The 25,931-nt window shown below is 39.0% G+C and overlaps 2 protein-coding genes and 3 pseudogenes across 3 annotated transcripts; all 5 read right to left on the bottom strand.

The window, feature by feature from the left end:
* Nucleotides 1–1,013: 1,013 nt before the first annotated feature.
* LOC117633807 (disease resistance RPP13-like protein 4) lies at nucleotides 1,014–5,117 on the bottom strand. The gene is made up of 3 exons (XM_034367589.1): nucleotides 4,517–5,117; nucleotides 4,341–4,385; nucleotides 1,014–3,964 (listed from the first exon to the last, which is right to left on the bottom strand). The coding sequence occupies exon 3, from the start codon at nucleotides 3,951–3,953 to the stop codon at nucleotides 1,407–1,409; it is 2,547 nt and encodes an 848-aa protein (XP_034223480.1). The 5' UTR covers nucleotides 3,954–3,964; nucleotides 4,341–4,385; nucleotides 4,517–5,117; the 3' UTR covers nucleotides 1,014–1,406.
* Nucleotides 5,118–6,619: 1,502 nt separating this feature from the next.
* Nucleotides 6,620–11,229, bottom strand: LOC117635451. Its single transcript, XM_034369766.1, has 4 exons — nucleotides 10,387–11,229; nucleotides 9,689–10,207; nucleotides 7,463–8,335; nucleotides 6,620–7,323 (listed from the first exon to the last, which is right to left on the bottom strand). The coding sequence occupies exons 1-4, from the start codon at nucleotides 11,131–11,133 to the stop codon at nucleotides 6,862–6,864; spliced, it is 2,601 nt and encodes an 866-aa protein (XP_034225657.1). The 5' UTR covers nucleotides 11,134–11,229; the 3' UTR covers nucleotides 6,620–6,861.
* A 448-nt stretch (nucleotides 11,230–11,677) lies between these two features.
* LOC117635450 lies at nucleotides 11,678–18,791 on the bottom strand (annotated as a pseudogene). Its single transcript, XR_004586896.1, has 5 exons — nucleotides 17,411–18,791; nucleotides 16,726–16,790; nucleotides 15,053–15,352; nucleotides 12,578–13,489; nucleotides 11,678–12,459 (listed from the first exon to the last, which is right to left on the bottom strand). The product of XR_004586896.1 is annotated as an uncharacterized LOC117635450 (transcript).
* Nucleotides 18,792–21,300: 2,509 nt separating this feature from the next.
* LOC117635449 lies at nucleotides 21,301–22,582 on the bottom strand (annotated as a pseudogene).
* Nucleotides 22,583–23,301: 719 nt separating this feature from the next.
* LOC117635888 lies at nucleotides 23,302–25,257 on the bottom strand (annotated as a pseudogene).
* Between the last annotated feature and the right edge of the window lie 674 nt (nucleotides 25,258–25,931).

Genomic DNA, 25,931 nt, shown 5'->3' with positions numbered 1-25,931 from the left:
GTTTATGTGAACACTAACTTGTTTAGATTCTTTGTTAGATCAAACAAACAATAACAAAGAGTATTATGTTATGATTGAAGCTCAAAAGAAAATCTAACTAAAACGAAATCGAAAAAAAACAACCTAGAACAAACAAGAACAAGTATAACTCAAATAAAGAAAGACATACACTGTGTTCTCTTCGTCTGTTTTCTTCACCAAGTGACTTTCTTTTGGGCTAGAAACAAACATCCTTTGTTATATAGTGTTCATTTGGAGATAGTGATTTCAAATCTATAGATTTGAATTTGATTGGTTTGGATTGTATTGTATTTCCTATATAAAAATTCTTTGATTTTACTACAAGTTGTAATAGAAGAAAATCTGAAATATATGTATTCGAAATTCTTCATTGGATCTAGCCATTTTAATTACAAAATGTGACACAATATCTTCGGCTCATGCACTTGCGAGAGATTTCTATGCCGGTTAAGAAATTCACCCATTTACTTTTTGTGTTTTTATAGTCATTTTTTCATTAAATTTTCTAACTTTATTGCTGATATTCAAACTCTTTCTTTTAAATTCGATTAATCCAAATGTACATTGTTATTATTTGTGATTATTCAGCATTTTAAAAATAAATAAAAAAAACAGATATTTTTCTTAATTCCCCTGAATTCCACACCATGGATTCAAAATTTGCAATATTTTCTGGTTGCTTACCAAGCTTCTTGATTTGTTGTCATTTCTCTTTCCAAACTTATCAACCTCCAAGGATTTTGCTTGATTGTTTCCTTATTGGCTGAAATTGCATGTTGGTTGGACGTGAAAAGATTTAGCTCAAACAAGGTGAGCTTGAGTTGACTCACAGCCACGCACTTTTACAGTAAAACTGGGAGTTCAAATTCCTTCAGCCTTCATCCGGGAAGGATAGATAGAGTCAGTTTTCCTGCAAAAACTGTCATTCCGTTGTCGCAATAGTCACACAAAAAATTTCCATAAAGAAAAATCAGAAAGTACTTTCTAGTCAATAGGCCTGGAAGAATATATTTCCAATGCAATTTTGTTCCTAAAAAAGAAACAAACAGAAGAGATACACTCGGAAGGTAACATAAATTAGATGTGGCAACGAGTATACAAGCATGCAATCAGAAAGCATTTGCAAACTCAGGTATCATTTTCCTTTTTTTTGTCTTTCCTCTTTTTCAGTCTGAATCAGAATCAAGATTCACAGAGGATCTGACTGTCCTGCGAACACCTTCATGATATCCATCGTCGTCTTATTTACAAGGAAAACTGAACTGAACTGAACATTTGCTAAGGACATTATTACATGCCCTCATGCTTATTTACAAGGAAAACTGAATTGAACATTTGCTAAAATTCAATGGTAGCACTAGCTGGCTAGCACATGACATTTGCATTTAGCTTTTGTGCACTTCCTCCTTCCAGACACCACCTTTAAACCCAACATTCTCAATTGGAAAAGACATCAGCTCTGGGCACCAGCTCACATCGACGACTCTCAATGCTGGCATAACTCGTTGAAGCCTCTCCCATTCTTCTTCGAAATCAGAAAGAGATTTCAACCGCAAGCCCTCAATTTTCCAGACAGTGTTGTCATTCCCCCAAAAATTTTCATTCAGGTTTGCAAGATTGCCTGATGATATTGAAAGATACCTCAATATAGGAAGTGAGATGGGATTGAGCCAAGATGGACTAATCTTTCCTGGATAGAATTCTAGGCTGAGCTCATGGAGCTGTTGAGGAGGGAACAGCTTGTCAAGCTTGGCTGTGAGGTCATTATTACCATGACTATCAAAGCAACTTATTGACAGATGCTGCAGTTCTTGTAGATTTACCAATACATTGACCTCAGTATCTCCAATCTCATCACAGCAACTCAGTCGAATCCCAAGTGTCCTAAGCCGAATTAAATTTCTGAGCTCACCAATCCTGCAAGCTTCTAACTGGCTTGATTTGGCAGGTTTGAATCCCAATAACACTTCAAGATTTGAAAGCCTTCCCAAGTGTTTAGGTAGATACTCTAGTGAACCACAATGGCTGGCAACTAAGACCCTTAACTTCTTGAAAGTAGTAATACAAGGGGGGAGCATCTTTAAGTTTTGACAGTAGCTGACATCCAAAACCTGAAGGTTGCTAAGCTTGTCAAGTGAAGGTGGGAGTTGAACCAACGGATGTGTGTTGCTTACATTAAGGTAGGTTAGGTGTTGAAGAACACCAATCTGATGTAAAAGGCCTGAGAGAGGCGTATCAAAGATTGACCTGGACAAATCCATTGCTCGAAGGTTTCGAGACTCACAAAACTTCTTTGCAGTGTTTGAAGCAATCTTGTTCACTTCACCTGTCTTAGTTGTAGATAACAATGCACGCAGCTTGTGATTGGCCTTCTGAGCCATGCTACTTGCAATACCCAAATGGCGGCAGTTGTTATCTTTTGTGCTGAAAAATGCATCATGTTCTGCCATTTTTATCACCAAATCCCGAACCATATCATGAATTTTACATGTGGAGATTGTTCCATGATAAGTCTTTTCCACCACCTCTAGCAAACATCGATTTGTTAGCCCCGAGAAACAATCTTCCCCTGCTTCAATTGCTGATCTACCATTTCTCAGCGGAATAAAACCTTCTCCAAGCCACCAATGTACCAATTGGTCTTTGGTTATGACACAATCTTCAGGATAAAGAGACAAACAAAGAAAGCATGACTTCAAATAAGATGGGAGTTCATCATAACTCAATTGTAGAGAAGCTATAACTGAGTTATCATCCTCTGCTAATTCATCATGAAAATGGTCTGCGATTCGCCTCCATTCATGATAGTGTGATGGTTTGCAGAGCATTATTCCTCCAACTGCCTTGATTGCTAATGGAAGACCCTTACACTTCTCAACAATCTCCTTTCCAACATTTTCCAGGTCTGGATGCTTACACTCACCTCCATCAGCTGCAAATGCAATCTTCTGAAATAGCAGCCAACTATCATCCTTGCTGAGGAATTTGGGCCAATGCGATCTTGCTTTCTTCACTCCCATTTTCTGTGCAACCTTCTCTATCCTTGTGGTGATAACGATGCTGCTTCCATTTCCCTTTGGCAATGCTTCATAAATAGTGTGCCACCAAGTAAAATCCGAGCCCCACACGTCATCCATCACTATCAAAAACCTCTTGCCTAAAAGATATTCATTTATTTTCTTTAGTAATTCACCCTTATCGTCTCCTACGCTTACATCTCCCAAGTTCCTTAACATACTTCTCATGATTTGCTCTTCATTGCAATTTTGAGAAACAGAAACCCAAATTCTTCTATCAAAGCGCTCCTCAATCTTCCTGTCATTAAATACTTTTTGAGCAATAGTGGTCTTCCCCAGGCCCCCCATGCCCACAACTCCAATAGCTAGTATCCCCTTGTCAGCTTCAAATAACCATTCTTTGAGCTTACTCGCATCGCCTTCTAAACCTACAACTTGGGTGTGATCATACACAGGACTGCTCCGTCTAGGCATCTGGTCATTTTGTGCATTTATTGGCTCCAGTTGATTCAGCAGTGGAACTCCAAGATAGGATGAAATGTTTTGCTTAATGCTGGCAATTTTCCTGTTGATTTCTCCAAGGCTCTTCCCAGTTTGATATTGGAATGGAAGTTTAAAAGGGTTGGTGCACATAAACCAACCACTGGAAAACAGCCCATCATCTCTTGATTGAAGCTGACAATCTGCTAGTATGTCTTCAGCTTCATAAATCAGTTCTCTCAAATTAGCCATTACGCAACGAAAGGTCTCATTCTTCCTCTTGAGCCTCTCTGCATCTTTGAGAAAGCTTCGCATCAGTTGAAGCTCAAATTGTAATGTTTCAAATTTGTCCCTGAATTCACTGAAAACGCGGCTTTCCTCTGATAAAGCTCCCAACAACTTCTCCAAGAACACTGTTACTACAGCATCCACCATCTTGCACAAATCTAATAAGAAAAAGAACAAAAAAAAAAAAAAAAAAAAACTGAGACTTTCTCACATTTGGAACATATAACATCCACAGTGTAGCAAACTATCAATCAATTATCTTTTACAATTTTGGACTATTGTTTCTTGATATCAATTTCCCAAGGGCTCCTACTCAAAAATCAACATGTCTCAATCCCCTTCTTCCTTTGAACAACCAAGTCTCAACCAAATCTAAAAATATTACTGAAATTGATATGGTCTTTCATAAATATAAAATCTCCTAATTATATTGACAGAAGAACTGATAGGAATGGAATGAATTTGCATATTGGTTGATTAAGGATGTAAGCGAAAAGAAATTGTAGAACTGTGTCAGGGTAAAGTGAAACTTACATTAATTGGGTTTTGTTCACTTTGTTAATCTTCTCTCTGTACACCCTGGGATCATGTTTGATCAGACCAAGATTATCATCAAAATAAATAAATAAAGGAGCAAAACGTCTGCAACCAATAAATAAGGAAAAAAAGGGTTCACGATTGAAAAAATTTAGGATCATAGAGACACTTACAACTGAACCCTGTAAGAGAACACAAGAATTCTGAACAGTCCTCTGTGTTTCTCTGCTTCCTAGAACACAAGAATTCTGCAAGCTTTGGTTTGGCTCAAATGGAGGAAAAAGGCAGATGCACAGAAAGAAATTTACAGAACAATTCCTTGTCTGTCAACACCTAAAAGGGACCCAAGTCAACGAGACAAGTTCGGAGAAGTTCTACAAGACGGGAGAAATTTCCATCAAATGCTGGTGGTTGCTTCCAGCCTTCCTCGTTGACAAAAGTCAAAGTCTCTGTTTGCATGTCTTTTGCCATATGAATGAATGGGGCGTGAAACTTTTCCTTGATCAAGGAAGGAAGGATGGTGTTGGGGGAATTTCTTTGATCAAATAACTTGGGGACATATATATTTGAGGTTGCTTAATTTGAAAGCTTTTCAGACCCCACAACTCCCAGTATGAAATGAAACAGGCATAGAGCTAGAGCTAGCCATAGCCAAATACATACAATTTCCAGGCCATGCAGCATGAGGGTACAGTTGCCAAGTATTTACTGTGGGGTGGGTCCATCTCCTTCACATGCATGATGCATCAAACCACACAGAAGCTGCTGGTTGGTGGTTGCTTCTTCTTCCTTGCAGTTGAGTTATTGTACATGTGTATATATATATATATATATATATAGAAACTTTAGAAGTACCACATATTTCAAATCCCATGAATTGAATATGTATAATGGATTTTTTTTCTTCTTCAGTTTGGTACTATAATTTAGAAAGATGCTTATCCTTGAGTTCTCTAACATCTTTGGGAATGTATAAAATTGCATTTTTTAAAGGACTTTTCTATTGAGAGGACCTATAGCATATTAAACTCACACACACGATACGGATATATGAAAAAATAACATATGACCCTATACAAGCGTTTATAGTGATTTTGGACCCAAAATTCCACATATTGAGTTTGGCCTGCTTGCATTCATACAATTGAAAATTAGTGAATGATAACATCCAAATTCTCTCTTCATTTCATCTTTCTCTAATTCAAGAATGTTATTAAAATACACCTCATTCCCAAATCCCCCCTTCTTCCTTTGAACAACCATGTGTCAACCAAATCTAAAAATATGGAAAATGATATGGTATTTCATAAATATAATGTCTCCTAATATTGACACAACTGATAGGAATGGAATGTATTTGCATTGGTTGATTAAGGATGTAAGAAAAAAAAAAAAAAAAAAGAATTGAGTCAGGGTAAAGACAGAGGGAGATGCAAAGTTAAGAGGCTAGCTCATAAATGAATTTACGAAACAATCCATGTCTGTAATCCTAGCCGCTGTATGGATTTCATTTCAGAAGGCAACATGGTAATTCTGCTCACAATTACTTGTGAACGCGTAAAAGGGTCCCAAGTCAACGAGACATGTTTGAAGAAGTTCTGTAAGACCAGAAATTTCCATCAAATGCTGGTGGTTGCTTCCCGTTGCCTTCCCTGTTGACCAAAGTCAAAGTCTCAGTTTGCATGACTTTTGCCACATGAATATGGGACATATACTTTTATTTCTTACTTAGTTCCTCTATTTGGTATTAATCTACTACAAGACCATTTTATTTTGGACTAAAAAATTGCAAACAGTTTTCTCCGTGAACTTTTTTCCACTTGCTAGGGAGTTACAATTGCCTTCTTCACGTTACTAACCATTGCCTATTATTAATGGACTTAATTACTGTAACGGAAAGGAGTCAATTGTAACTCCCTAACACCACTAATATATATATAAAAAAAAAAAGCTTCATTTAATAGTCATTTAAATACAAGAATTTCTTGCAAACCGATACAGTCTAAGCCTTATTAAAACCTCGCCTTGAAAACTCCCAATGAAAGAAAATTCAGTCAAAGAAAAAAGTCGTTAATTTTTGTAATTTCAAAAGACACTTGCACTCTGGAGCATGAAAAAGTAGTATGTTTATCCTTAATCTCTTGGAATCCCAAATTACATCTCCGGTGGGTTGGATGCAATTATATGGGGATGTAAAATTGCGAATATAATCTCAAACATTTAATGTTAAAGTAAGAAGATCATTTTGAAAAGAACAAGAAAAAGGGAAAAACGAAAAAGGGTTAACCACACCATTAGTTTATTTATCGATATAATTAACCAAAGTGATTACATCATAATCAGATAGGATAATAGGACAACACCAAACATGGACCCAACAGAAAAGGGACATGTGACACCAAACAAAACCTAGGAATCTAACATCCATATTTATTTTTCCAACAAAAGTACTTGATCCCAAAACCATCTCAAAGGGGCTCGCTATAGCTCATATTAGATGGATGAGTTATCACCTTCATCATTCACTTTCAGGTCCATTTCCTGCTTTTTCTTCTTCTTGAGTTTCTGTCTCATCAACATTATTAGCCCCTTCAAGCTTCCTAAGTTTGAGAAACTTGACAACTCTTTCAAGAGCAGCATCAACATCATCATCATCATCAACATCAACATCATCGTCATTTTCCTTCAAGAAATCTTCACAAATGTCAGCAGGGGTGACCTTTGTGCTCTCTAGCAACCCTACGATTTCTCCCTTAAGTCGATGGCTGTCGAAGTCTTGAATTCCAAGGTAGTTGGAGGCCAAAATCCTAAACGCACTCGGTGTGCAATAAGACATGTGAATGTGGACGTCCATTCGACCAGGACGCAGCAATACAGGGTCGAGACGATCCTTGTGGTTTGTTGTGAACACAATAACTCTCTCATCACCACAACTTGACCAAAGACCATCCATGAAGTTTAGTAGGCCTGAGAGTGTGAACTACAAAAGCAACATAACACTGAATGTAAATAATATTTTTATTATTTAATTATCAAATACACAATTAAGAGGTGCATTTAAAGAAAAATTAAAATTCACAAAAAAGAAAAAAAAAAAAAAAAAAAGAGTAGGTACTGACCCGGTTATCTTTATTATGGACGGAGCAATCAATATCCTCAATCACCAAAATGGAACGATTTGTAGTGGACAGAACCACGCTCTTCAAATGAGAGTCGCTGCGAATACTAGCAAGCTCCAAATCAAACACATCAAACTTGAGATGATTAGCCATGGCCGCAATCAGGCTGGATTTTCCAGTACCAGGAGGGCCATACAACAAGTAGCCTCTTTTCCAAGCCTTGCCCACCTTCTTATAAAACTCCCTCCTGGCCACAAACCTGTCCAAGTCCTTCATAATCTTTCTCTTCAGGTCGGGCTCCATGGCGATCGTCTCGAACGTAGCTGGGTGCTCCAAATCCACTGATGAGCTGGTAAGGTTAGAAAGTTTGAGAATCTTTTCCTCTTTTTTAATGGCTTCGGCCCGACCAACCACATAGGGTAAGTAGGAGCTCATGACTTTTTCTTTGTGTTTCTTTTGGAACGTTAGCTCAAAGCGATGTTCTACGCTGCCGTCACGGAATGTTTCGACCACGTAACGCCAGTTGAGGTTAATGTCCTCAAAGGTGTCGGGGACTTGCTCACCGCTTTCCATGGCAAGCTTGACGGTCTCTTGCCGCGGCGTTTTGCTCACTTGGATGGTTCGGGTGGAGGGATTGATCAAGTCAATGGTTGGGAGGTAGCGCTCGGCGGCGTCGTAGACTTGGTTGGGTGGCCTGTAGTCCTGGCGGATGATGAAAGTAAGGTCCTCATGACGATCATGAAGATCATGACGAGGGGAGATAAGGATAGCAAGGTAATTGAGGGCAGTGGAAATGAGAAGCAGGAGCTGCTCCAAGATAAAATTCATGGCGGATGGATTGATGCAGCAAGGGAGAGAGAGAGAGACACACAGCTTGAGAACAAGGTGTGGATGGTGTTGTGGGGACGTTTCTATATATATATAGTTGAGAGGTTGCTTACTTTGCAAGCTGTTTTTAGACCCACAACCGCGTTTGGGTAGACCCCACAACTCCAAGTATGACATAAACAAGACAGGGGGCTAGCCATAGCCCAGTACAATTTCCAGGGCATTTGTGCCTACGCGTGCTGCACCTGCATCCACGGCAAGTTTTCACTGTGGAGTGGGTCCATATCCCTGACATGCATCAAACCCCATAAGCTGCTGGTTCGTGGTTGCTTCTCCTTGCCTTCCTCTTGTTAGTCTGCCTTTTTTTCTGGTTTCCAATCTGACCAAAGTCTCTAAAACCAAAATAAAAACCGACAAAAACCGCACCAAAATTAATAGTCCACATCATTATATAATTAAGTATCATCTCAAATAAATTCCATGAATTCAAAATAGTCGAAATCCTAAAACAACCCAGGTGCTCAAATGAATTATATCACCATCACCATTTGAAGAAGTATTGTGGTGACCACATCCACCAACATAAATTCTTGAAACGACTATTTTGCCAAATTTTTGTTAAGACAATACCACTTGATTGTAGTTTTTATATTTTTTTTGGGCCAAAGTTAGAAAAGAGAAATGAAAAACTCACACGCATAAGTACAATGAGACTTGAACTTAGATCACTTGAGAGCACACCAAAAACTTGAGCCACAACGCCCTATTGGTCTTGACTGTAGCCTTTTTATCAGTCAAAATGTATACATGCACCTTCTCTAATCACATCTTTTACAAATTAAAATTGGATCAAAGTAGGGGATATTTACGTGAGGGTTGGCTTAATTTGCAAGTTGTTTAGACCCAAAACCGCGTGCATACAATCCCCAGTATGTTATTGTGATCTTGTTGACTAAAGTCTATCCCTTTCCTCGTGTTTTGGATAAATATTTGATTGATTATTTTTGGACTGCTAGTGGTACAATAACAATACAAATGCTTGACTCTTTTTCTCCTATCATGTGAAGTGAACGTAGGAGGCGGGGTGGGTACTAGTTTTCTCCTATCATGAATCATGAATCATGAATCATGATCATGCTTGACTCTTTTCTAACCATTTACATGCACAACAAACAAAAAAAGCCTTCATTTGGTTGCACAGAAATTTCACGCCCAGTACCTTCATTTGTTTGCTTCTCTTTGCCTTCCTTTTTCTTGACTACCTTACCACAATTAACCATGGAATGATTAATTCGACCTTTTTCCATTATAATGAAGAAGATTAATTAATACATATATATTAATTATACAACTGATTTTTGCTACCAAACACTTTCCAGCATCTATATATCACCATCATTTATTTTCTATGTCATCATTCACTTTGACATCCATTTCCTCCCTTCTTTCTTCTTCAGTTTCTCTCTTGAAAATATTAACATTATTAACATCGACATCCATTTTCTGCTTTTTTGCCTCTTCAATTTCGGGTTTATCACCTTCAAGCTTCTTGAGTTTGAAAAAGTCGACAAGTCTTTCGAGAGCAGCATCAGCATCTTCATCATCATCCTCATCATTTGTCTTCAGTAGTTCCTCACAAATCTCAGCAGGGGTAACCTTTGTGCTCTCTAGCAAGCCTACGATTTCTCCGTAAAGGCCATGACCGTCCAAGTCAGGAATGCCAAGGTAGTTGGAGGCCAAAACCTTAAACCCACTTGGGGTGCAATAACCCATGTAAATGTGGACATCCATTCTGCCAGGACGCAACAATGCAGGGTCAAGCCGATCCTTGTGGTTTGTTGTGAACACAATAATTCTCTCATCTCCGCAACTTGACCACAAACCATCCATGAAGTTTAGTAGGCCTGACAGTGTGAACTGCATGCATGCAAATATCAACATATAATATTAATCTTTATTATTTACAGAACAAAATCACAAAACTATCAAATATACTAATTAATAAAAATAAAAATTCAGCCCATGATCCAAGGTTCTAGATTCGATTCCCGGTGTCACTTAGTATAAAAATTTACAAAAAAGGAGTAGGTACTGACCCGGTTTTCCTTATCTTTATTGACGGAGCAATCAATATCCTCAATCACCAAAATGGAACGATTTGTAGTGGACAGCAACGCCCTCTTCAACTCAGAGTCACTGTCAATAGCATCAAGCTCCAATTCAAACACATCAAACTTGAGATAATTAGCTATGGCTGCAATCAAGCTGGATTTTCCAGTGCCAGGTGGGCCATACAACAAGTAGCCTCTTTTCCAAGCCTTGCCCACCTTCTTATAAAACTCCCTCCTGCTCACAAACCTCTCCAAATCCTTTATAATCTTTCGCTTTAGGCCGGGCTCCATGGCTATCGTCTCAAACGTAGCCGGGTGCTCGAATTCGACTTGGTCGTATGAGTTAACGTTGCGGAGGTTGAGAATCTTGCTCTCTTGTTTAATGACTTCGGCGCGACGAACAACATAGGCCAAGTAGAAGGTCATGACTTTGTCTTTGTGTTCCTTTTGAAACGTCAGCTCAAAGCGACGTTCATCACAGCCGTCCGGACATTTTTCGACCACGTAAAGCCAGTTCAGGTCAATGCCGTCAAAGGTGTCGGGGACTTGCTCACCGCTTTCAATGGCGAGCTTGACCGTTTCTCTGCGCGGTGTTTTGGTGACTCCGATGGTCCGAGTGGAGGGATTGATCAATTGAATGGTTGGGAGGTAGAGGTGGGCGGCGTCGTAGACTTGGTTGGATGGCGAGCCCTCCTCGCGGATGATCAAAGTAAGGCCATGATGATAATTCATGGCGGATGGATGGATGCAGGGCAAGGGAGGCAGAGGTTGAGAAGAAGGAGGATGCTCCTGTTGGGTGGATTTTTTTTTTGTTTCTATCAAAATTTGGTTATATATATAGTTGAGGTTGCTTGATTTGCAAGAACAAAAAGAAGAAAAAAAATTCAGGTTTGGGTAGACCCCACAATCCCTAGTAAAAGACATGGAACCACAAAAAGCCAAATGGACATGTGCATGCCGGTCAGCCACACACATTTGCAAAGCAATAGCGACGAAGACGACTTCTTCCACATAATTTCTCCACTTCGGTATGTACACTATAATTAACAAACAAACTGTTGTTAATTATTGCATTTCTAATAGCAGCCACTGTTTGGACGAGGGGAAAAAGATGGGATATGAGCAGAAATCGGGATTTCACTCATGGAAAACGGAGCATTTTGCAGCATTTCCAATACTATAAACTCAGAATTTTGCAAATTACATGCGAGCAATATTAGGGGATTTCACAATCCAAAATCCCGAGCTCAAATTCTATGAAAATATGTGAATTGTGTAAATCTCAAAATGTGAAATTTCATTTTCGGCCCACCAAATTTTCTGGATAAATACCAGGACCATCTACCCATATCAATTCTGCTAGAAGGAGAGCGAGACGAGGACATATAATAAACATAACAAGGATAGCATAGCACCCCGCAAGGATAGCCAAACAGAAAGGAGAAACATAACACCAAACAAAACCAAATACAAAAGTACTCAAAACTCAAAGACAAAAGTACTTAAAGCCAGAGGGACTAGCTAGGCCATCGGAAGATGCAACTTATTCTATTGCCTATCACTGTCGTCATCGTTATTTTAGGTGCTTGAGCTCTCACTGTCGTCATCGTTAACACTGACATCCACATCCTGCCTTTTTCCTTCTTGAAATTCTGGTTCATCAATATTATTATTATCCCCTTCAAGCTTCTTGAGTTTGAGAAATTTGACAACTCCTTCGAGAGCAGCATCAACATCATCATCGTCAACATCATCATCTCTCTTCAATAGCTCCTCACAAACCTCAGCAGGGGCGACCTCTGTGCTCTCTAGCAACCCCGCGATTTCTCCATAAAGAGGATGACGGTCCAAGTCCTGAACACCAAGGTAGTTGGAGGCCAAAACCTTAAACGCATACGGAGTGCAATAAGACATGTGAATGTGGACGTCCATTCGACCAGGACGCAGTAATGCAGGCTCAAGCCGATCCTTGTGGTTTGTTGTGAACACAATAATTCTCTCGTCACCGCAGCTCGACCACAGACCATCCATGAAGTTTAGCAGGCCTGAGACCGTGATCTGCAAATATCAGCATAGTAATTAACATTTTTACTATGTTACACCAAAAAAAAAAAACCAAAAATTATCGAACACCTAATTCACAGAAAAATTTAGGTAGGTATAGGTAGGTACTAACCCGGCACTTTCGTTTTCGAGCATTAACGGCGCTGAAATCAATATCCTCAATGACCAAAATAGAACGATTTGCAGTGGACAGTAACACGCTCTTCAATTGAGAGTCACTGTAAATACCATCAAGCTCCAATTCATACACGTCAAACTTGAGATGATTAGCCATGGCTGCAATCAAGCTGGATTTGCCAGTGCCAGGAGGGCCATACAACAAGTAGCCTCTTTTCCAAGCCTTGCCCACCTTCTTATAAAACTCCCTCCTCCTCACAAACCTGTCCAAGTCCTTTATAATCTTTGTCTTCTGGTCGGGCTCCATGGCGATCGTCTCGAACGTGGCTGGGTGCTCCAGATCCACTCGTGATGGTGAGTTAACGCTACGAAGTTTGAGAATCTTTTCCTCTTTTTTAATGGCTTCAGCCTGAGTAACCACATGGCGCAAGTAGGAGGTCAGGACTTTGTCTTTGTGTTTCTTGTGGAAGGTTAGCTCGAAGCGACGTGTTACCTGGCCGGTCGGGAATGTTTGGACCACGTAGAGCCAGTTGAGGTTAATGTCCTCAAAGGTGTCGGCGATCTGCTCACCGCTTTCCATGGCAAGCTTGACGGCTTCTTGCCGCGGTGTTTTGCTGACGCCGATAGTACGAGTGGAGGGATTGATCAACTCGATGGATGGGAGGTAGAGCTCGGCGGCGTCGTAGACTTGGTTGGGTGGCGTGCTCTTCTGGCGGATGATGAAAGTGAGGTCATGATGATAATGGCCAGGGTAGAAAAGGGTAGCAAGGTAATTGAGGGCAGTGGAAATGAAAAGCATGAGTTCCTCCACGATGAAATTCATGGCGGATGGATGGATGCAGGGTAAGCAAGGCAGAGGTTGAGAAGAAGAAGAAGAAGAAGAAGGAGATGTTCTTGTTGGGGGATTTTTTAATCAAATTTGGGGATATATATTTGAGGTTTGTTACTTAGGGGGTAAGTTCATATACAGTACTAGTGAAACCACAGCCGCAGACAATTGCACGTGGCAAGATCAACAAAGAAGTCTACTTGTACACCACCAGTCAAAACCGCGTGCATTGTGTTTTGTGTAGGTTATTGTCGTTTAGTTGACAATAGTCTCTCCTTTTTCTCCTTATGCCTTTCTTCTTTTTTTTGGTGGTCGAATTTCACCTTATGCTAGATATCTATTTTTAGTGTGCTAGGTGACCTAGTTTGTAGGTAAGTCTCTGGACAAATATTGAACAAAATATTTGATTGTGTTAGGACTATACGTTGAACGTAGGAGTTGGGTTGGGTGAGTTATTTGATTAGATTGTTATTGCTTTTTAAACACATGTATTTAATATTTGAGGCCAAAATGAATAAAGAAACCTAGAGCAGACGAGGACTAATTTGATGGCTTTGATGTTTTCAATCAATACCGGATTGATCTTAACTTGATCAATTTCACACAGTTGCTATTCTTTTCCAGCCATTCACATGCAACAACACACACAAAAAGCTTCTGGTTGCATCAAAATTCAAAACCTATGAAGAAGTGCAACAAAAAATATAAATCTTCTCCACTTTGGTAAGTTGGTGTTTGTTGAAGAATTGATCCCAAAATTGATTTGGGGATCATAGAGGATTTATTTGGCAATGCGCATCACCTTATGTATATATGTTGCTAGTGCACATTCGTGAAAGAAAATAATATTAGAGTTTGAATAGAATTTGAACTAACCACACCATTACTTACTTTATTTATCGATATAACCAAAGTGATTATATAATAATCAGATAGGATAATAGGACAACACCTGACATGACACCAAACAAAACTAGGATTAGAGTACTTGACATCCAGATTTCTTTACCTACAAAGGTACTAATAACAAAAAGACTTATCTAAAAGGGAATCGCTATAGCTCATGTTTAGTGGCGGATCCAGGATTCTCGAGCCAAGGGGTCACTGCGTAAAAACTTCGAAATTTTTTTAGAAGAAAATAACACTAGAAAAACAGAAAAATAGTTTCCATCCAAATTTCAATTGTACACGATGAGTTCTTTATTAAAAACTTTGCATTATAGTTTCATAAATCATTTATTTTTTAATAATTTTAGGCACTTTTGTTTATGTCGAACTCTCTGTCTGTGGCTTTCTTCCAGTGACTATTTTGCTCCTCTGGTTTGCAACACAAATTCCTTTTGATCTGCTCTACCTTGTCTTTCCTTTTCTTTCTCTCTCTATCCAAAATTAAAACTCACACACCCGTTACCATCGCGGTAACCCATCAACCAACCTCTCTCTCTGTCTTTGGGGACTTTCATCGAGCACGTTCAGTGCATCCAAGGGTCAACAAGCTGCTGGCCAAGGGGTCTGCAACTGTTCTCCTGCGACCTCCACAGCAAACGCCGGCATGCCAAGGGGTCAATTGACCCCTCTTGTCCCTTGTTGCATCCGCCCATGCTCATGTTGGATGCATGGGTTGTCACTTTCATCATTCACTTGAGATCCATTTTCCTGCCTTTTTTCTGCTTGCATTTCTGTCTTTTCAATACTATTAGTCCCTTCAAGTTTGAGAAGGTCGACAACTCTTTCGAGAGCCGCATCATCATCGTCGTCCTCGTCCTCGTCATTTTTCTTCAGTACTTCCTCACAAATCTCAGCAGGGGTGACCTTGACAACTCTTACAAGAGCAGCATCATCATCGTCATCCTTGTGGTTTGTTGTGAACACAATAATTCTTTCATCACCGCAACTTGACCACAGACCATCCATGAAGTTTAGTAGGCCCGAGAGCGTGAACTGCAAATGTCAACATAACACAAAATCAAAAAATTATCAAATACCTAAGAACTTCTACAGTAGGAGGTGTATTTTTGGGGGGGTGTAAATACACTTTTATATCTCCTTTACACATTCGGGAAGTGTAAATACGTTTTTTTCTCCAATGAAAAACTATGTAAATCTAAATATGTATAATTGATTTGTTTGTCTTAATTTGTTAATGTGTTAAATTTGTATTTTGTGTTTATTTTATAAAATTAAATTTTTTTTTTGTATTAGGTTAATTTTATTTTTTTTAAACAAATAGACCTAAAAATATTTGAATTTGGAGAAAATACAATTTCATTAAAAAAGAATCGTTGGATTGTAAAGTACATTTAATCTAAAAATGTGCAATATGTCATTTTCTAAAACAATTAAAGCTTTTTTAAAAAGTTTATTCAAAAAGGTGAAATTGATGTTTTTAATTATGCTTTACAAAAAAGGTTATAATCTTCTATGAAAGATAAACGGAAGTATCATCAATTGAAGTGATGATACGATATCATACAATAATTTCTCTATACTGAATCTCTGTCTTAAGGTTGGAAAGTCAGTAAATTATTAATTTAATATTATATATATATATATATGAAATTATAAATAAATATCAAAAGTAGAGAGATGGGAGAGATCATGGAAACAAGTTGAATTTTGTCCCAAAAAAAAAATGGAAACAAGTTGAATTAAAAAAAGGAAGAAATGGGATGAGGACAAAATCGAGCCATACCGTTGCATGCACCATTGTTGTTAGCTGGGTCCCACCTTTTTATTCCGACTTTTTTCTATTTTTCCTTGACTTTTTTCAGTTGGGTTCCACCCACAATGGGGATTTAAAAAAATATGTACAATTGCATCTAAATTTACATCTCATGGTGGTGATGTGATTATACATTTATTTACACCCTCATTCTGGGTGATTCCGATCATAACGGGTATATATTTAACATACCCCATTATACACCACCCCACTATAGATGTTCTAATTAAGAGCTGCACTTAACCTCATATATGGAATTTTTCTAAAAATAAAAATTCACAAATAAACAGAAGATTTCTCGATTCAATTAATTATAAACAATAACTTACATAAAAAGTAAGTGAGGAATTGACAGACTGATGAACCGATTTTAGGAAAATAAACTAGCCTAGCAACTTCAAATCGATACCAAGTGCTAGCAGGGCAATAAACTTAGAAGATAATTTAGGAGTTGTCAACTTGGTATCTTAATACAAGAGAAATTAGTTTAATTCAACGAAATCAAGTGTTGATCGAGTGAGGTGGCGTTGATTGTGGAAGTATATATGCTTATTAAGTTGTGAGGTTGAACAACACCGTCTCAAACTCCTACTTGAAAATCAACAATTCTCAATCCCCTTATTCCCTTGAACAACCATGTCTCAAGCTCAACCAAATCTAAAAATGTTTGCAAACTGATATGGTATTTCATAAATATATTAATGGGACAACTGATAAGGAATGGAATATATTTGCATTGGTTGATTAAGGATGTAAGAAAAAAGTAGAATTGAGCCAGGGGCAAGTGAAACTTATTACGTTTGTCACTTTTTTAATTTTCTCTGCACACCATTGGATCATGTTTGATCAGAGCAAGATTGCCAAGACTTCTGCAGAGGTATAGTTAAGAGGTTCAGAAAGATCATTTGGTATGGATTTCGTTTCAGAAAATGCAACATTTTCCTTATGGTCACAATTACGTGTCAACCCCAAAAAGGGACCCTAAGTCAACGAGACTTGTTAGAAGTTGTATAAGAACAGAAATTTCCATCAAATGCTGGTGGTCGCTTCTCTTTGCCTTCCTTGTTGACCAAAAGTCAAGGTCTCTGTTTGCAGGTCTTTTTCCACATAATTTCTCTACTTTGGTAGGTACGCTATAATTAAGAAAGAAAAAAAAAGGGAAGAGTCTGAATATAACCATACATTACTTCATAATCAGATGGGACATATGACACTAACTTATTCTACTGCCCTAGCTCATGCTAGGTGGACGAGTTGTCACCGTCATCATCATTAACATTGAGATCCTTCTTGAGTTTCTGGTTTATCAATATTATTAGTCTCTTCAAGCTTCTTGAGTTTGAGAAAGTTGACAAGTCCAGCAAGAGCAGCATCAGCATCATCGTCGTCAACATCATCATCTCTCTTCAACAGTTGCTCACAGACCTCAGCAGGGGTGACCTCTGTGCTCTCTAGCAAGCCTGTGATTTCTCCGTAAAGGCCATGATGATTCAAGTCTTGAATGCCAAGGTAGTTGGAGGCCAAGACCCTAAACGCATGCGGAGTGCAATACGACATGTGAATGTGGACGTCCATTCGACCAGGACGCAACAGTGCAGGCTCAAGCCGATCCTTGTGATTTGTTGTGAACACAATAATTCTCTCGTCACCGCAGCTTGACCACAGACCATCCATGAAGTTTAGCAGGCCTGAGAGTGTGAACTGCAAATATCAACAGAACACTATGTGAATGCCCCAAAAAAATCTACATATAAAAAAAGAGTATGTACTAACCGTGGGCTGCTCCGATTTCCGGTCTTGCATGTCACGGACGGTGCAATCAATATCCTCAATCACCAAAATAGAACGATTTTTAGTGGATAGCAACACTCTCTTCAACTGAGAGTCACTGCAAATACCGTCGAGCTCCAATTCATACACGTCAAACTTGAGATGATTAGCCATGGCTGCAATCAAGCTCGACTTGCCAGTGCCAGGAGGGCCATACAACAAGTAGCCTCTTTTCCAGGCCTTCCCAACCTTCTTATAAAACTCCCTCCTCCTCACAAATCTGTCCAAGTCCTTGATAATCTTTGTCTTCTGGTCGGGCTCCATGGCGATCGTCTCGAACGTGGCTGGGTGCTCCAGATCCACTCGTGATGGTGAGTTAACGCTACGAAGTTTGAGAATCTTTTCCTCTTTTTTAATGGCTTCAGCCCGAGTAACCACATGGCGCAAGTAGGAGGTCAGGACTTTGTCTTTGTGTTTCTTGTGGAAGGTTAGCTCGAAGCGACGTGTTACCTGGCCGGTCGGGAATGTTTGGACCACGTAGAGCCAGTTGAGGTTAATGTCCTCAAAGGTGTCGACGATCTGCTCACCGCTGTCGATGGCAAGCTTGACGGTTTCTTGGCGCGGCGTTTTGCTGACTTGGATGGTTCGGGTGGTGGGATTGATCAAGTCAATGGTGGGGAGGTAGAGTTGGGCCGCTTCGTAGACTTGGTTGGGTGGGGCGTTGTTCTGGTGGATGATGAGAGTAAGGTCATAACATTGGCGAGGATGAGGGGAGAAAAGTGTAGAAAGGTAACTGAGGGCAGTAGAAATGAGGAGCATGAGTTGTTCCACGATGAAAATCATTATGGATGGATATGCTGCAAGCAAGGGAAAGGAAGGAAGGCAGTAAAGGTTGAGAGAACAAGGAGAAGATACATATATATATATATATATATATAGTCACTTTCTTCCTCAAATAATTTTATTTAAGTAACACCCTTTAGTGTTCATTGTTCATTGTGAATTTATTTTCAATAATTCAAATAATTTATTTTTCAAGTTTACATTTATAAATCATCTTTATAAAAAAATTAGATAAATCGAAAACCGTTTTGATATCCAATTGTGTCCTACAAAGGGACTTCAAGAAAGTACTAAAATTTCAATAATTCAATTGAGTGGTGAAATGATATCAGATTCAAGTAATTTTTTATAAAGATGATTCTTGAATGAGTATCTACAAAATAGATTGTTAAAATTAATGAAATACATTACGGAATAGATCCTACAAGAGTATTCTTTAAATAAGTTAGTTTGAGATATCTCTCAATAAAAGCTCTATGTATATTATATATATATAATAGTTGGGTTGGTGCTTGAGAAGTTGCTTAGGAGTTTCTTGTTGTCGTTTTGTTGACCAAGTCCCTCCTTTTTCTCTTAGCAATCTGAGTAGGATACGATATTTCTTTTCCATCACTAGTCTTATCTGTAGCGTCCTAGTCAAATATTCCCTTCGGCACTTACAAAAAAAAATAAGGTTACCTAAATACCGAGTATGGTTATATATGATATGTATTATAATATAAGTAGATACTTCATCATTTTCGTTCGTCTGTATTAATGTTGTTATAAAGTTATAATGCTTATTGTGACAAGTATGGTCCCAATAATTAATAATTTTTCTCTCAATATACAAATATTTCTTTTTTGCTTTTGTAAAAAGCTCTTTTTTTAAGTCAAATTGTATAAAGCATCATGGAGAAAAATGGATACAACAGCTAATGGCCTGTTGAAAAGTAAATACACACCGACTTTTTTATAAGTGCCAAAGTTGAAGAGACAACACTAATGCTTTTTTTTTTTGTGGGCAAAGCACGCGTGGTATGTGTTGTCCTGTTTTTTTCACTAGCGTAAGCACAAAAACTATTATTCAATATGATATATGTAGTGTAGTGGCAATAAACTATTTTTTATTGACCATGCATGCTTGATTTCCTAGTAGTTTCTCTCTCTTTTCACAGAGAGGGAGAGCAAGCTTTCGACTTTTTGTTAAAATATATGTATATTGGGGGGGTTGATACTTACTCGGGAAGGGAGTTCATATAGCAAGTGCAACCACAGTCGGTCACAATTGCACAGCAAGAGCGGGGAAGAAGCCTACTGCATGCACACCATCCATGTTTGATTTGATGGATTTGATGCTTTCAATCATTTACTTTAGACAGCAATATTGTTAATTTGACCAATCACAAGCAAGAATCCAACGTTATTGACTCGGCAAAGCATGATGTACATAAATTTCTCCAAATAATTCAAACCCCATGAAGACGTACAAAAGCTAATGGGTCTATTCCAATGAAAAATTACTTTGATTTGTAGATTAGAGATTTTATGTTTGAACTCTCATGATATTTTAATTGTGTGTGTGAATTTAGACTATCGCTTACACTGAAAAAAACAACAACCGAAAAAAAACAAAGCAGCTATAAACTAAGTTAAAACGAACTAAAACATATAAGAAACAGATGGATTACTAAGTCCAAATTCGAACTGGATACCAAAATAACACGCAAAGCTATGTCCAAATATAAAAGCGTAGACAAAAGCTAACTGGTTTAGTTAATTAGGTATCTGAAGCTCATTTTAAAGAAACCCTTTAAAACCTGAGTTGTTGAGAACCCAAGTCCAACAATAAGTTTCTCTGTGTTGGTTCATACTTACCCTCATCATACTTCCATCCATTTTACTTGTCAAATCCCTTATTTTTAACATTTATATTTAATTGCTTTGAATTTTGAAACCTATTCTTGGGCACTTATTTTTTGAACCTGTTCTTTCTGGGTTTAAATACTTAATGGCGGTGCTCCAAGATTTGAGCATAAAAAAAACGTTTCAACCAAAAATAAATTAATGGACACACACCAATATACATAGATAACCTAATACATATAATAATATTATAGCTAAACAAACAATGATAATATCTATCTAATACAAACAGTCCCGATCTCTTGGACCACAGGAGTCTAAAAAATTATGGTCACCCATCGGTGAATATTAATCCAATGGTTCAAAAAAGTTTCTTAAAATAAGTGCAAGAGTGAGTGAACCTTTGAATTTACATCCAAAGATGAGTGACCACAAATTTCTTGAACCCCTGTAGTCCAAGAGATCAGGACTACTAATACAAATTATTTTTATTCCCAAAAAAGTATTTTAGATAGGTAAAAATGTAAATGGGGGTGTAGTACTAATATGAAGAGTAAAAAAAATATTTCGAACAAGATATTCGAAAGTAAGTACCTAATTTAGACAAAACAAAAAAGCTACAAAGAAGTGGACGGCAATTCAAACTTTACTCATCTAGTCTCCCTATATTTTCATTGTTTGAGTTGATCAGGCACCCAAGTCCAGCAATTTACTCTGTTTCTTCACCCGCATCAGTTTTCTGCCTCTTTGCTTTCTCAGTCGACTCTTCAATTTCATCCTCGGTTTTGTTACTCTCGACCTTCTTACGTTTCAGAAAATTGACAAGTCCTTGAAGAGCACCATCAGCGTCATCACTCTTCATGAGCTCCTCGGAACCTCTGCAGGGGTCACCTCTGCGCTCTCTATCAACCCTTCAATTTTGCCGCAAAGCGGATGAGGGTTGTGGATGCCAAGGTAGTTAGAGGCCAAGATCCTGAACCCGCTTGTTGTGCAATATGAGAGGTGAATGTGGACGTCCATTCGACCAGAACGCAGCAATGCAGGGTCGAGCCGATCCTTGTGGTTTGTAGTGAACACAATGATTCTCTCATCGCCACAGCTTGACCACAATCCATCTATGAAGTTGAGTAGGCCAGAGAGTGTCAACTGCAATACCCAATTTGTTATATATATATATATATATATATATATATATATATATACATACATATATAACACCATGCCAATTGCCTTGCAACATAGTTTTGATTATTAAAACATAAAAAACCTAAAATAAATCAAGGATTGAATTGAAGGTTGAGTTAAATGTTGACTAAAAATTAGATTAAGAAAATTTATGAAAAGTTAGTGATGAGAGATGACTGGCCTTGTTAGGTCCTAGTTGAGAGTAGTCTTTGTCCTTCAACTTGCGGTTCTTCAAATCCACAGTGCAATCAATATCCTCTATCACCAAAATAGAATGATTTGTAGTTGACAACAAAACCCTCCTCAGTTCATGGTTGCTATAAATACTAGCCAGCTCCAAATCATACACGTCGAACTTGAGATAATTAGCCATGGCCGCAATCAAGCTTGACTTGCCAGTGCCAGGAGGGCCATACAATAAGTAGCCTCTCTTCCAAGCCTTGCCTGCCTTCTTATAAAACTCCCTCCTCCTCACAAACCTTAATTATTTTCTTCATCTACGGGTCCAGAGCCATCGTCTGGAAAGTAGACGGGTGCTCCAGATAAGCTGAGCCCCAGCTACTGATCATCGTCATGTCATCATCATATGAACACAGGCTACGGCTGTAAAGCTTCTCAACTTTTTGTTCTTCTTTGATGGCATTTGCCCGAGCAAGCACGTGGGGCAGGTATGAGTCGATGACTTTGTCTTTGTGTTTCTTGTGAAAACTCAGCTCAAAATGACGCTTTTCCGCAGGCTTCTTGTTGCTCCCGCCGTTGCTGCCACCTCCCCGCCATTCGTGGTTTCGGTGGACTTGAAGAGCCATGTCAGCGTGACATTGTGGTAGATATATTCTCTCAATTTTCTGCCTCTTTGCTTTCTCTGTCCCTTCAATGAATTCATCCACCACTTTGTTGCTCTCAACCTTCTTACGTTTGAGAAAATTGACAAGTCCTTGAAGAGCAACATCAGCATCATCACTCTTCACGGCTTGCGTTGAATGCGCGCCATAAAAAATGATTTTTTTACAGTGCACAATGTATGCATGCCTTAAGAGTCATTTTTGGTGGAGTGTATGTTCATTCAATTCGTTTGTTTTATTTTGCAAGAATCTATCTGTTTCAGAGAGCAGTTATATGTACTCGTTTTGTTGCTGGAAGAAGAATTGGTAATTTGGTTTTTAGTAATTAAGTTCATCTGCATATATATAGCAAAAGACTTGCTGTACAAGCATACCTTGGAATTGCTGTACAAGTTCCCTCATTAGAGAGAGAGAGAGAGAGAGAGAGAGAGAGAGAGAGAGAGGAGACTGTAAAGTCTGGCCCAGTCTTGGACATTTCCTGGATTTGGCTTTCTCAAACTTTAATGGAGCTCATTCTTGCTGTGAACTTTGACCCGGATTGCTTGCTAGCTAGGCCTAAGAACCAACATAAATTAATGTATAGTAATTTTTCTTTTTCTATGTGACGTAGACATAACTTTCCATTGTTTTCATTCATAGAGTTCATAAAATCAAGTTCAGCAAGTAGGTTACATCAGATAAGATATCATAAGAGAGAGCTTGAAAGCTAAGATGATCTAAAAGAGGGGTTTATCTAATTTTAAAACATAAACTAGGAGTGTTTTTATCTGATTTTGAATCATAAACTAGGAGATGAGAGGCCATCATCATGCATCAGAATGTGTAGTTCCGGTAGATGGAACCTCAGCAACTTTGTTATCCATTTCCTGCCCCGTTGCTTCTTGATTGGCAATTATCTTTGTTTCCTGCTCCGTGGCTTCTTGATTGACAATTTTCTTTGTTTCTTGCGCCGTGGCTTCTTGATTGGCAAGTTTCTTTCTCTCTGCCGCGTCATTCTTCCACTTGAGCAAATTGACAAGTCCTTGAAGAGCAAAATCAGCATCATCACTCTTCATGAGCTCCTCAGCAACCTCTGCAGGGGTCACCTCTGTGCTTGCTATCAATCCTTCAATTTCTCCACAGAGACGGTGACGGTTGTCAAAGGCAATGCCAAGGTAGTTAGAGGCCAAGATCCTGAACCCACTTGCTGTGCAGTAGGACAGGTGAGTAGGACAGGTGAATGTGGACATCCATTCGACCAGGACGCAGCAATGCAGGGTCAAGCCGATCCCTGTGGTTTGTGGTGAACACAATAATTCTCTCATCACCACAGCTTGACCACAAACCATCTATGAAGTTCAGGAAGCCTGGTAGTGTCACCTGCAATTAGATCACGAGGCCATGTAAAAATCTAATTTAATTAACAGGACAAATGACCAAATCACATATGAAATAAAACTATCAAAATAAAACTAAAAGGACTTGAGTGGAATATGGTTCAAACTCCAAACTAGTAGAATCAAAATTGTAACTTAGCTTTACATATAGTAAAAGATTGAACCTATGATCATCAAAATAAGATACAGGTAAATAAAAATAAAAATAAAAACACACAGAAAACAGGTACTAACCCGGTCTTCAGAATCCGATTTCGATTTCGATTTCGATTTTGAATCCGCTGCCCTGTTTCCAGCATCCACTCTGCAGCAATCAATATCCTCGATTACCAAAATAGAACGATTTGTGGTGGACAGCAGCACCCTCCTCAAATGAGAGTCGCTGTAAATACTTGCAAGCTCCAAATCATACACATTAAACTTGAGATAGTTAGCCATGGCCGCAATCAAGCTCGATTTACCAGTACCAGGAGGGCCATACAACAAGTAGCCTCTCTTCCAAGCCTTCCCCACCTTCTTATAAAACTCCCTCCTCCTCACAAACCTGTCCATGTCCTCTACAATGGCTCTCTTAAGCTCCGGCTCCATGGCCATTGTCTCAAATGTAGATGGATGCTCCAGATTCACCGAGCCCCAGTAAGAATTGCCTTCCTCCTCCTCCTCCTCCTCGTCGTGGCTGCTGCTTGGCCAGAGATGGCGAGTGTAAAGCTTGACAACCTTTTGCTCGTCCTTGATGGCTTTGGCTCGAGCAAGCACAAAGGGTAAGTAAGAGTTCAAAACCTTGTCTTTGTGCTTCTTGCTGAAGGTGAGCTCAAAGAAGCGCTTCTCAACATTCTTGTTATTCTTGCCCACCTTCTTGCTCTCTGACAAGAAACGCCACCGGAGCTTGACGTTGTCAAAGGTGTCAGCGACCTCCTCGTCTTTCGTCATGGCGGAGATGTCCTTCTTGCGGGGCGTCTTGCTGACACGGAGGCGCTCAGTGGAGGGGCCGATCTTTGTCCGGAGGTAGAGGTCAGCGGCGTCGTAAACTTGGTTTCGTATCATGCCGGAGTGCTCGTCGACGATTAGAGTGAACTTGGTGGAGAAGAAAGGCGTGAGAAGGTAATTGATGGCCGAGAATAGGTAGGTGCGGAAAGGCTCAGGGATGAGTTCCTTGGCCATGGAACGGAGCAGCATCATGCATGTTGCGAAGGAGGCGTAGGCTGAGAACAGAGTGGATGCTGTTGTTGACATCTGACCTTTCAGATCGTTGAGAGAAAACATTGTGTTTGTTTCGAAAACTTGAGATGGTATTGATTCTTTAAGGCAGCAGTTTTTTTGATTACCAGGAAGTGTCTCTCTGTTTCAGAGAGATGCACTCATTTTTGCTGCTAAAAGAAGAATTGGTGATTGGTTTGTAGCAGTTAAGTTCATCTGTCTGCATATATATATATATAGGAGTAAAGACTTGTTTGTACTAAACGCATACCAAGTGCATTTCTTCAACAACAATAAAAGCATGAAATTTTTTGTCACACATAATTTGAATTGCATGAAGAGAATATTGTAGAGGTTTGACTCTGTTGCTCTGCAACTTCCCTCATGAGGAAGAGAGATTGGAGTTGTGAGTTTGACCACATTGATCTTTTCCTGGATTTGGGTTTCTCAAGCTCTGATGGAATTTTCCATGATTTGGGCCTTTTTGTTTTTGTCAAATTGATTTGGGCCTTTTAGATTATTAAGAGAGACAATAATATACTAAACTCACGTACACAACACGGGATGCTAAAACTCGAACAAAGAACCTTACCCGAAGGAGCAATTACTCTACACCACTAATCCTTTGCTTTAGATTACATTTTGAAGCACATTTCTCATCCTGCTGCGTTGTTGCTCTGAATTTTTATAGGACAAAGCACACCTCCAGAGTCCCTACTCATTGGCCCATTCACATATAA

Source organism: Prunus dulcis, chromosome 7, assembly GCF_902201215.1.
Source record: "Prunus dulcis chromosome 7, ALMONDv2, whole genome shotgun sequence".
NCBI classification, from domain to species: Eukaryota; Viridiplantae; Streptophyta; class Magnoliopsida; order Rosales; family Rosaceae; genus Prunus; species Prunus dulcis.
The sequence above is the reverse complement of the archived record's forward strand: the minus strand, read 5'-3'. Positions and strand labels throughout refer to the sequence as shown.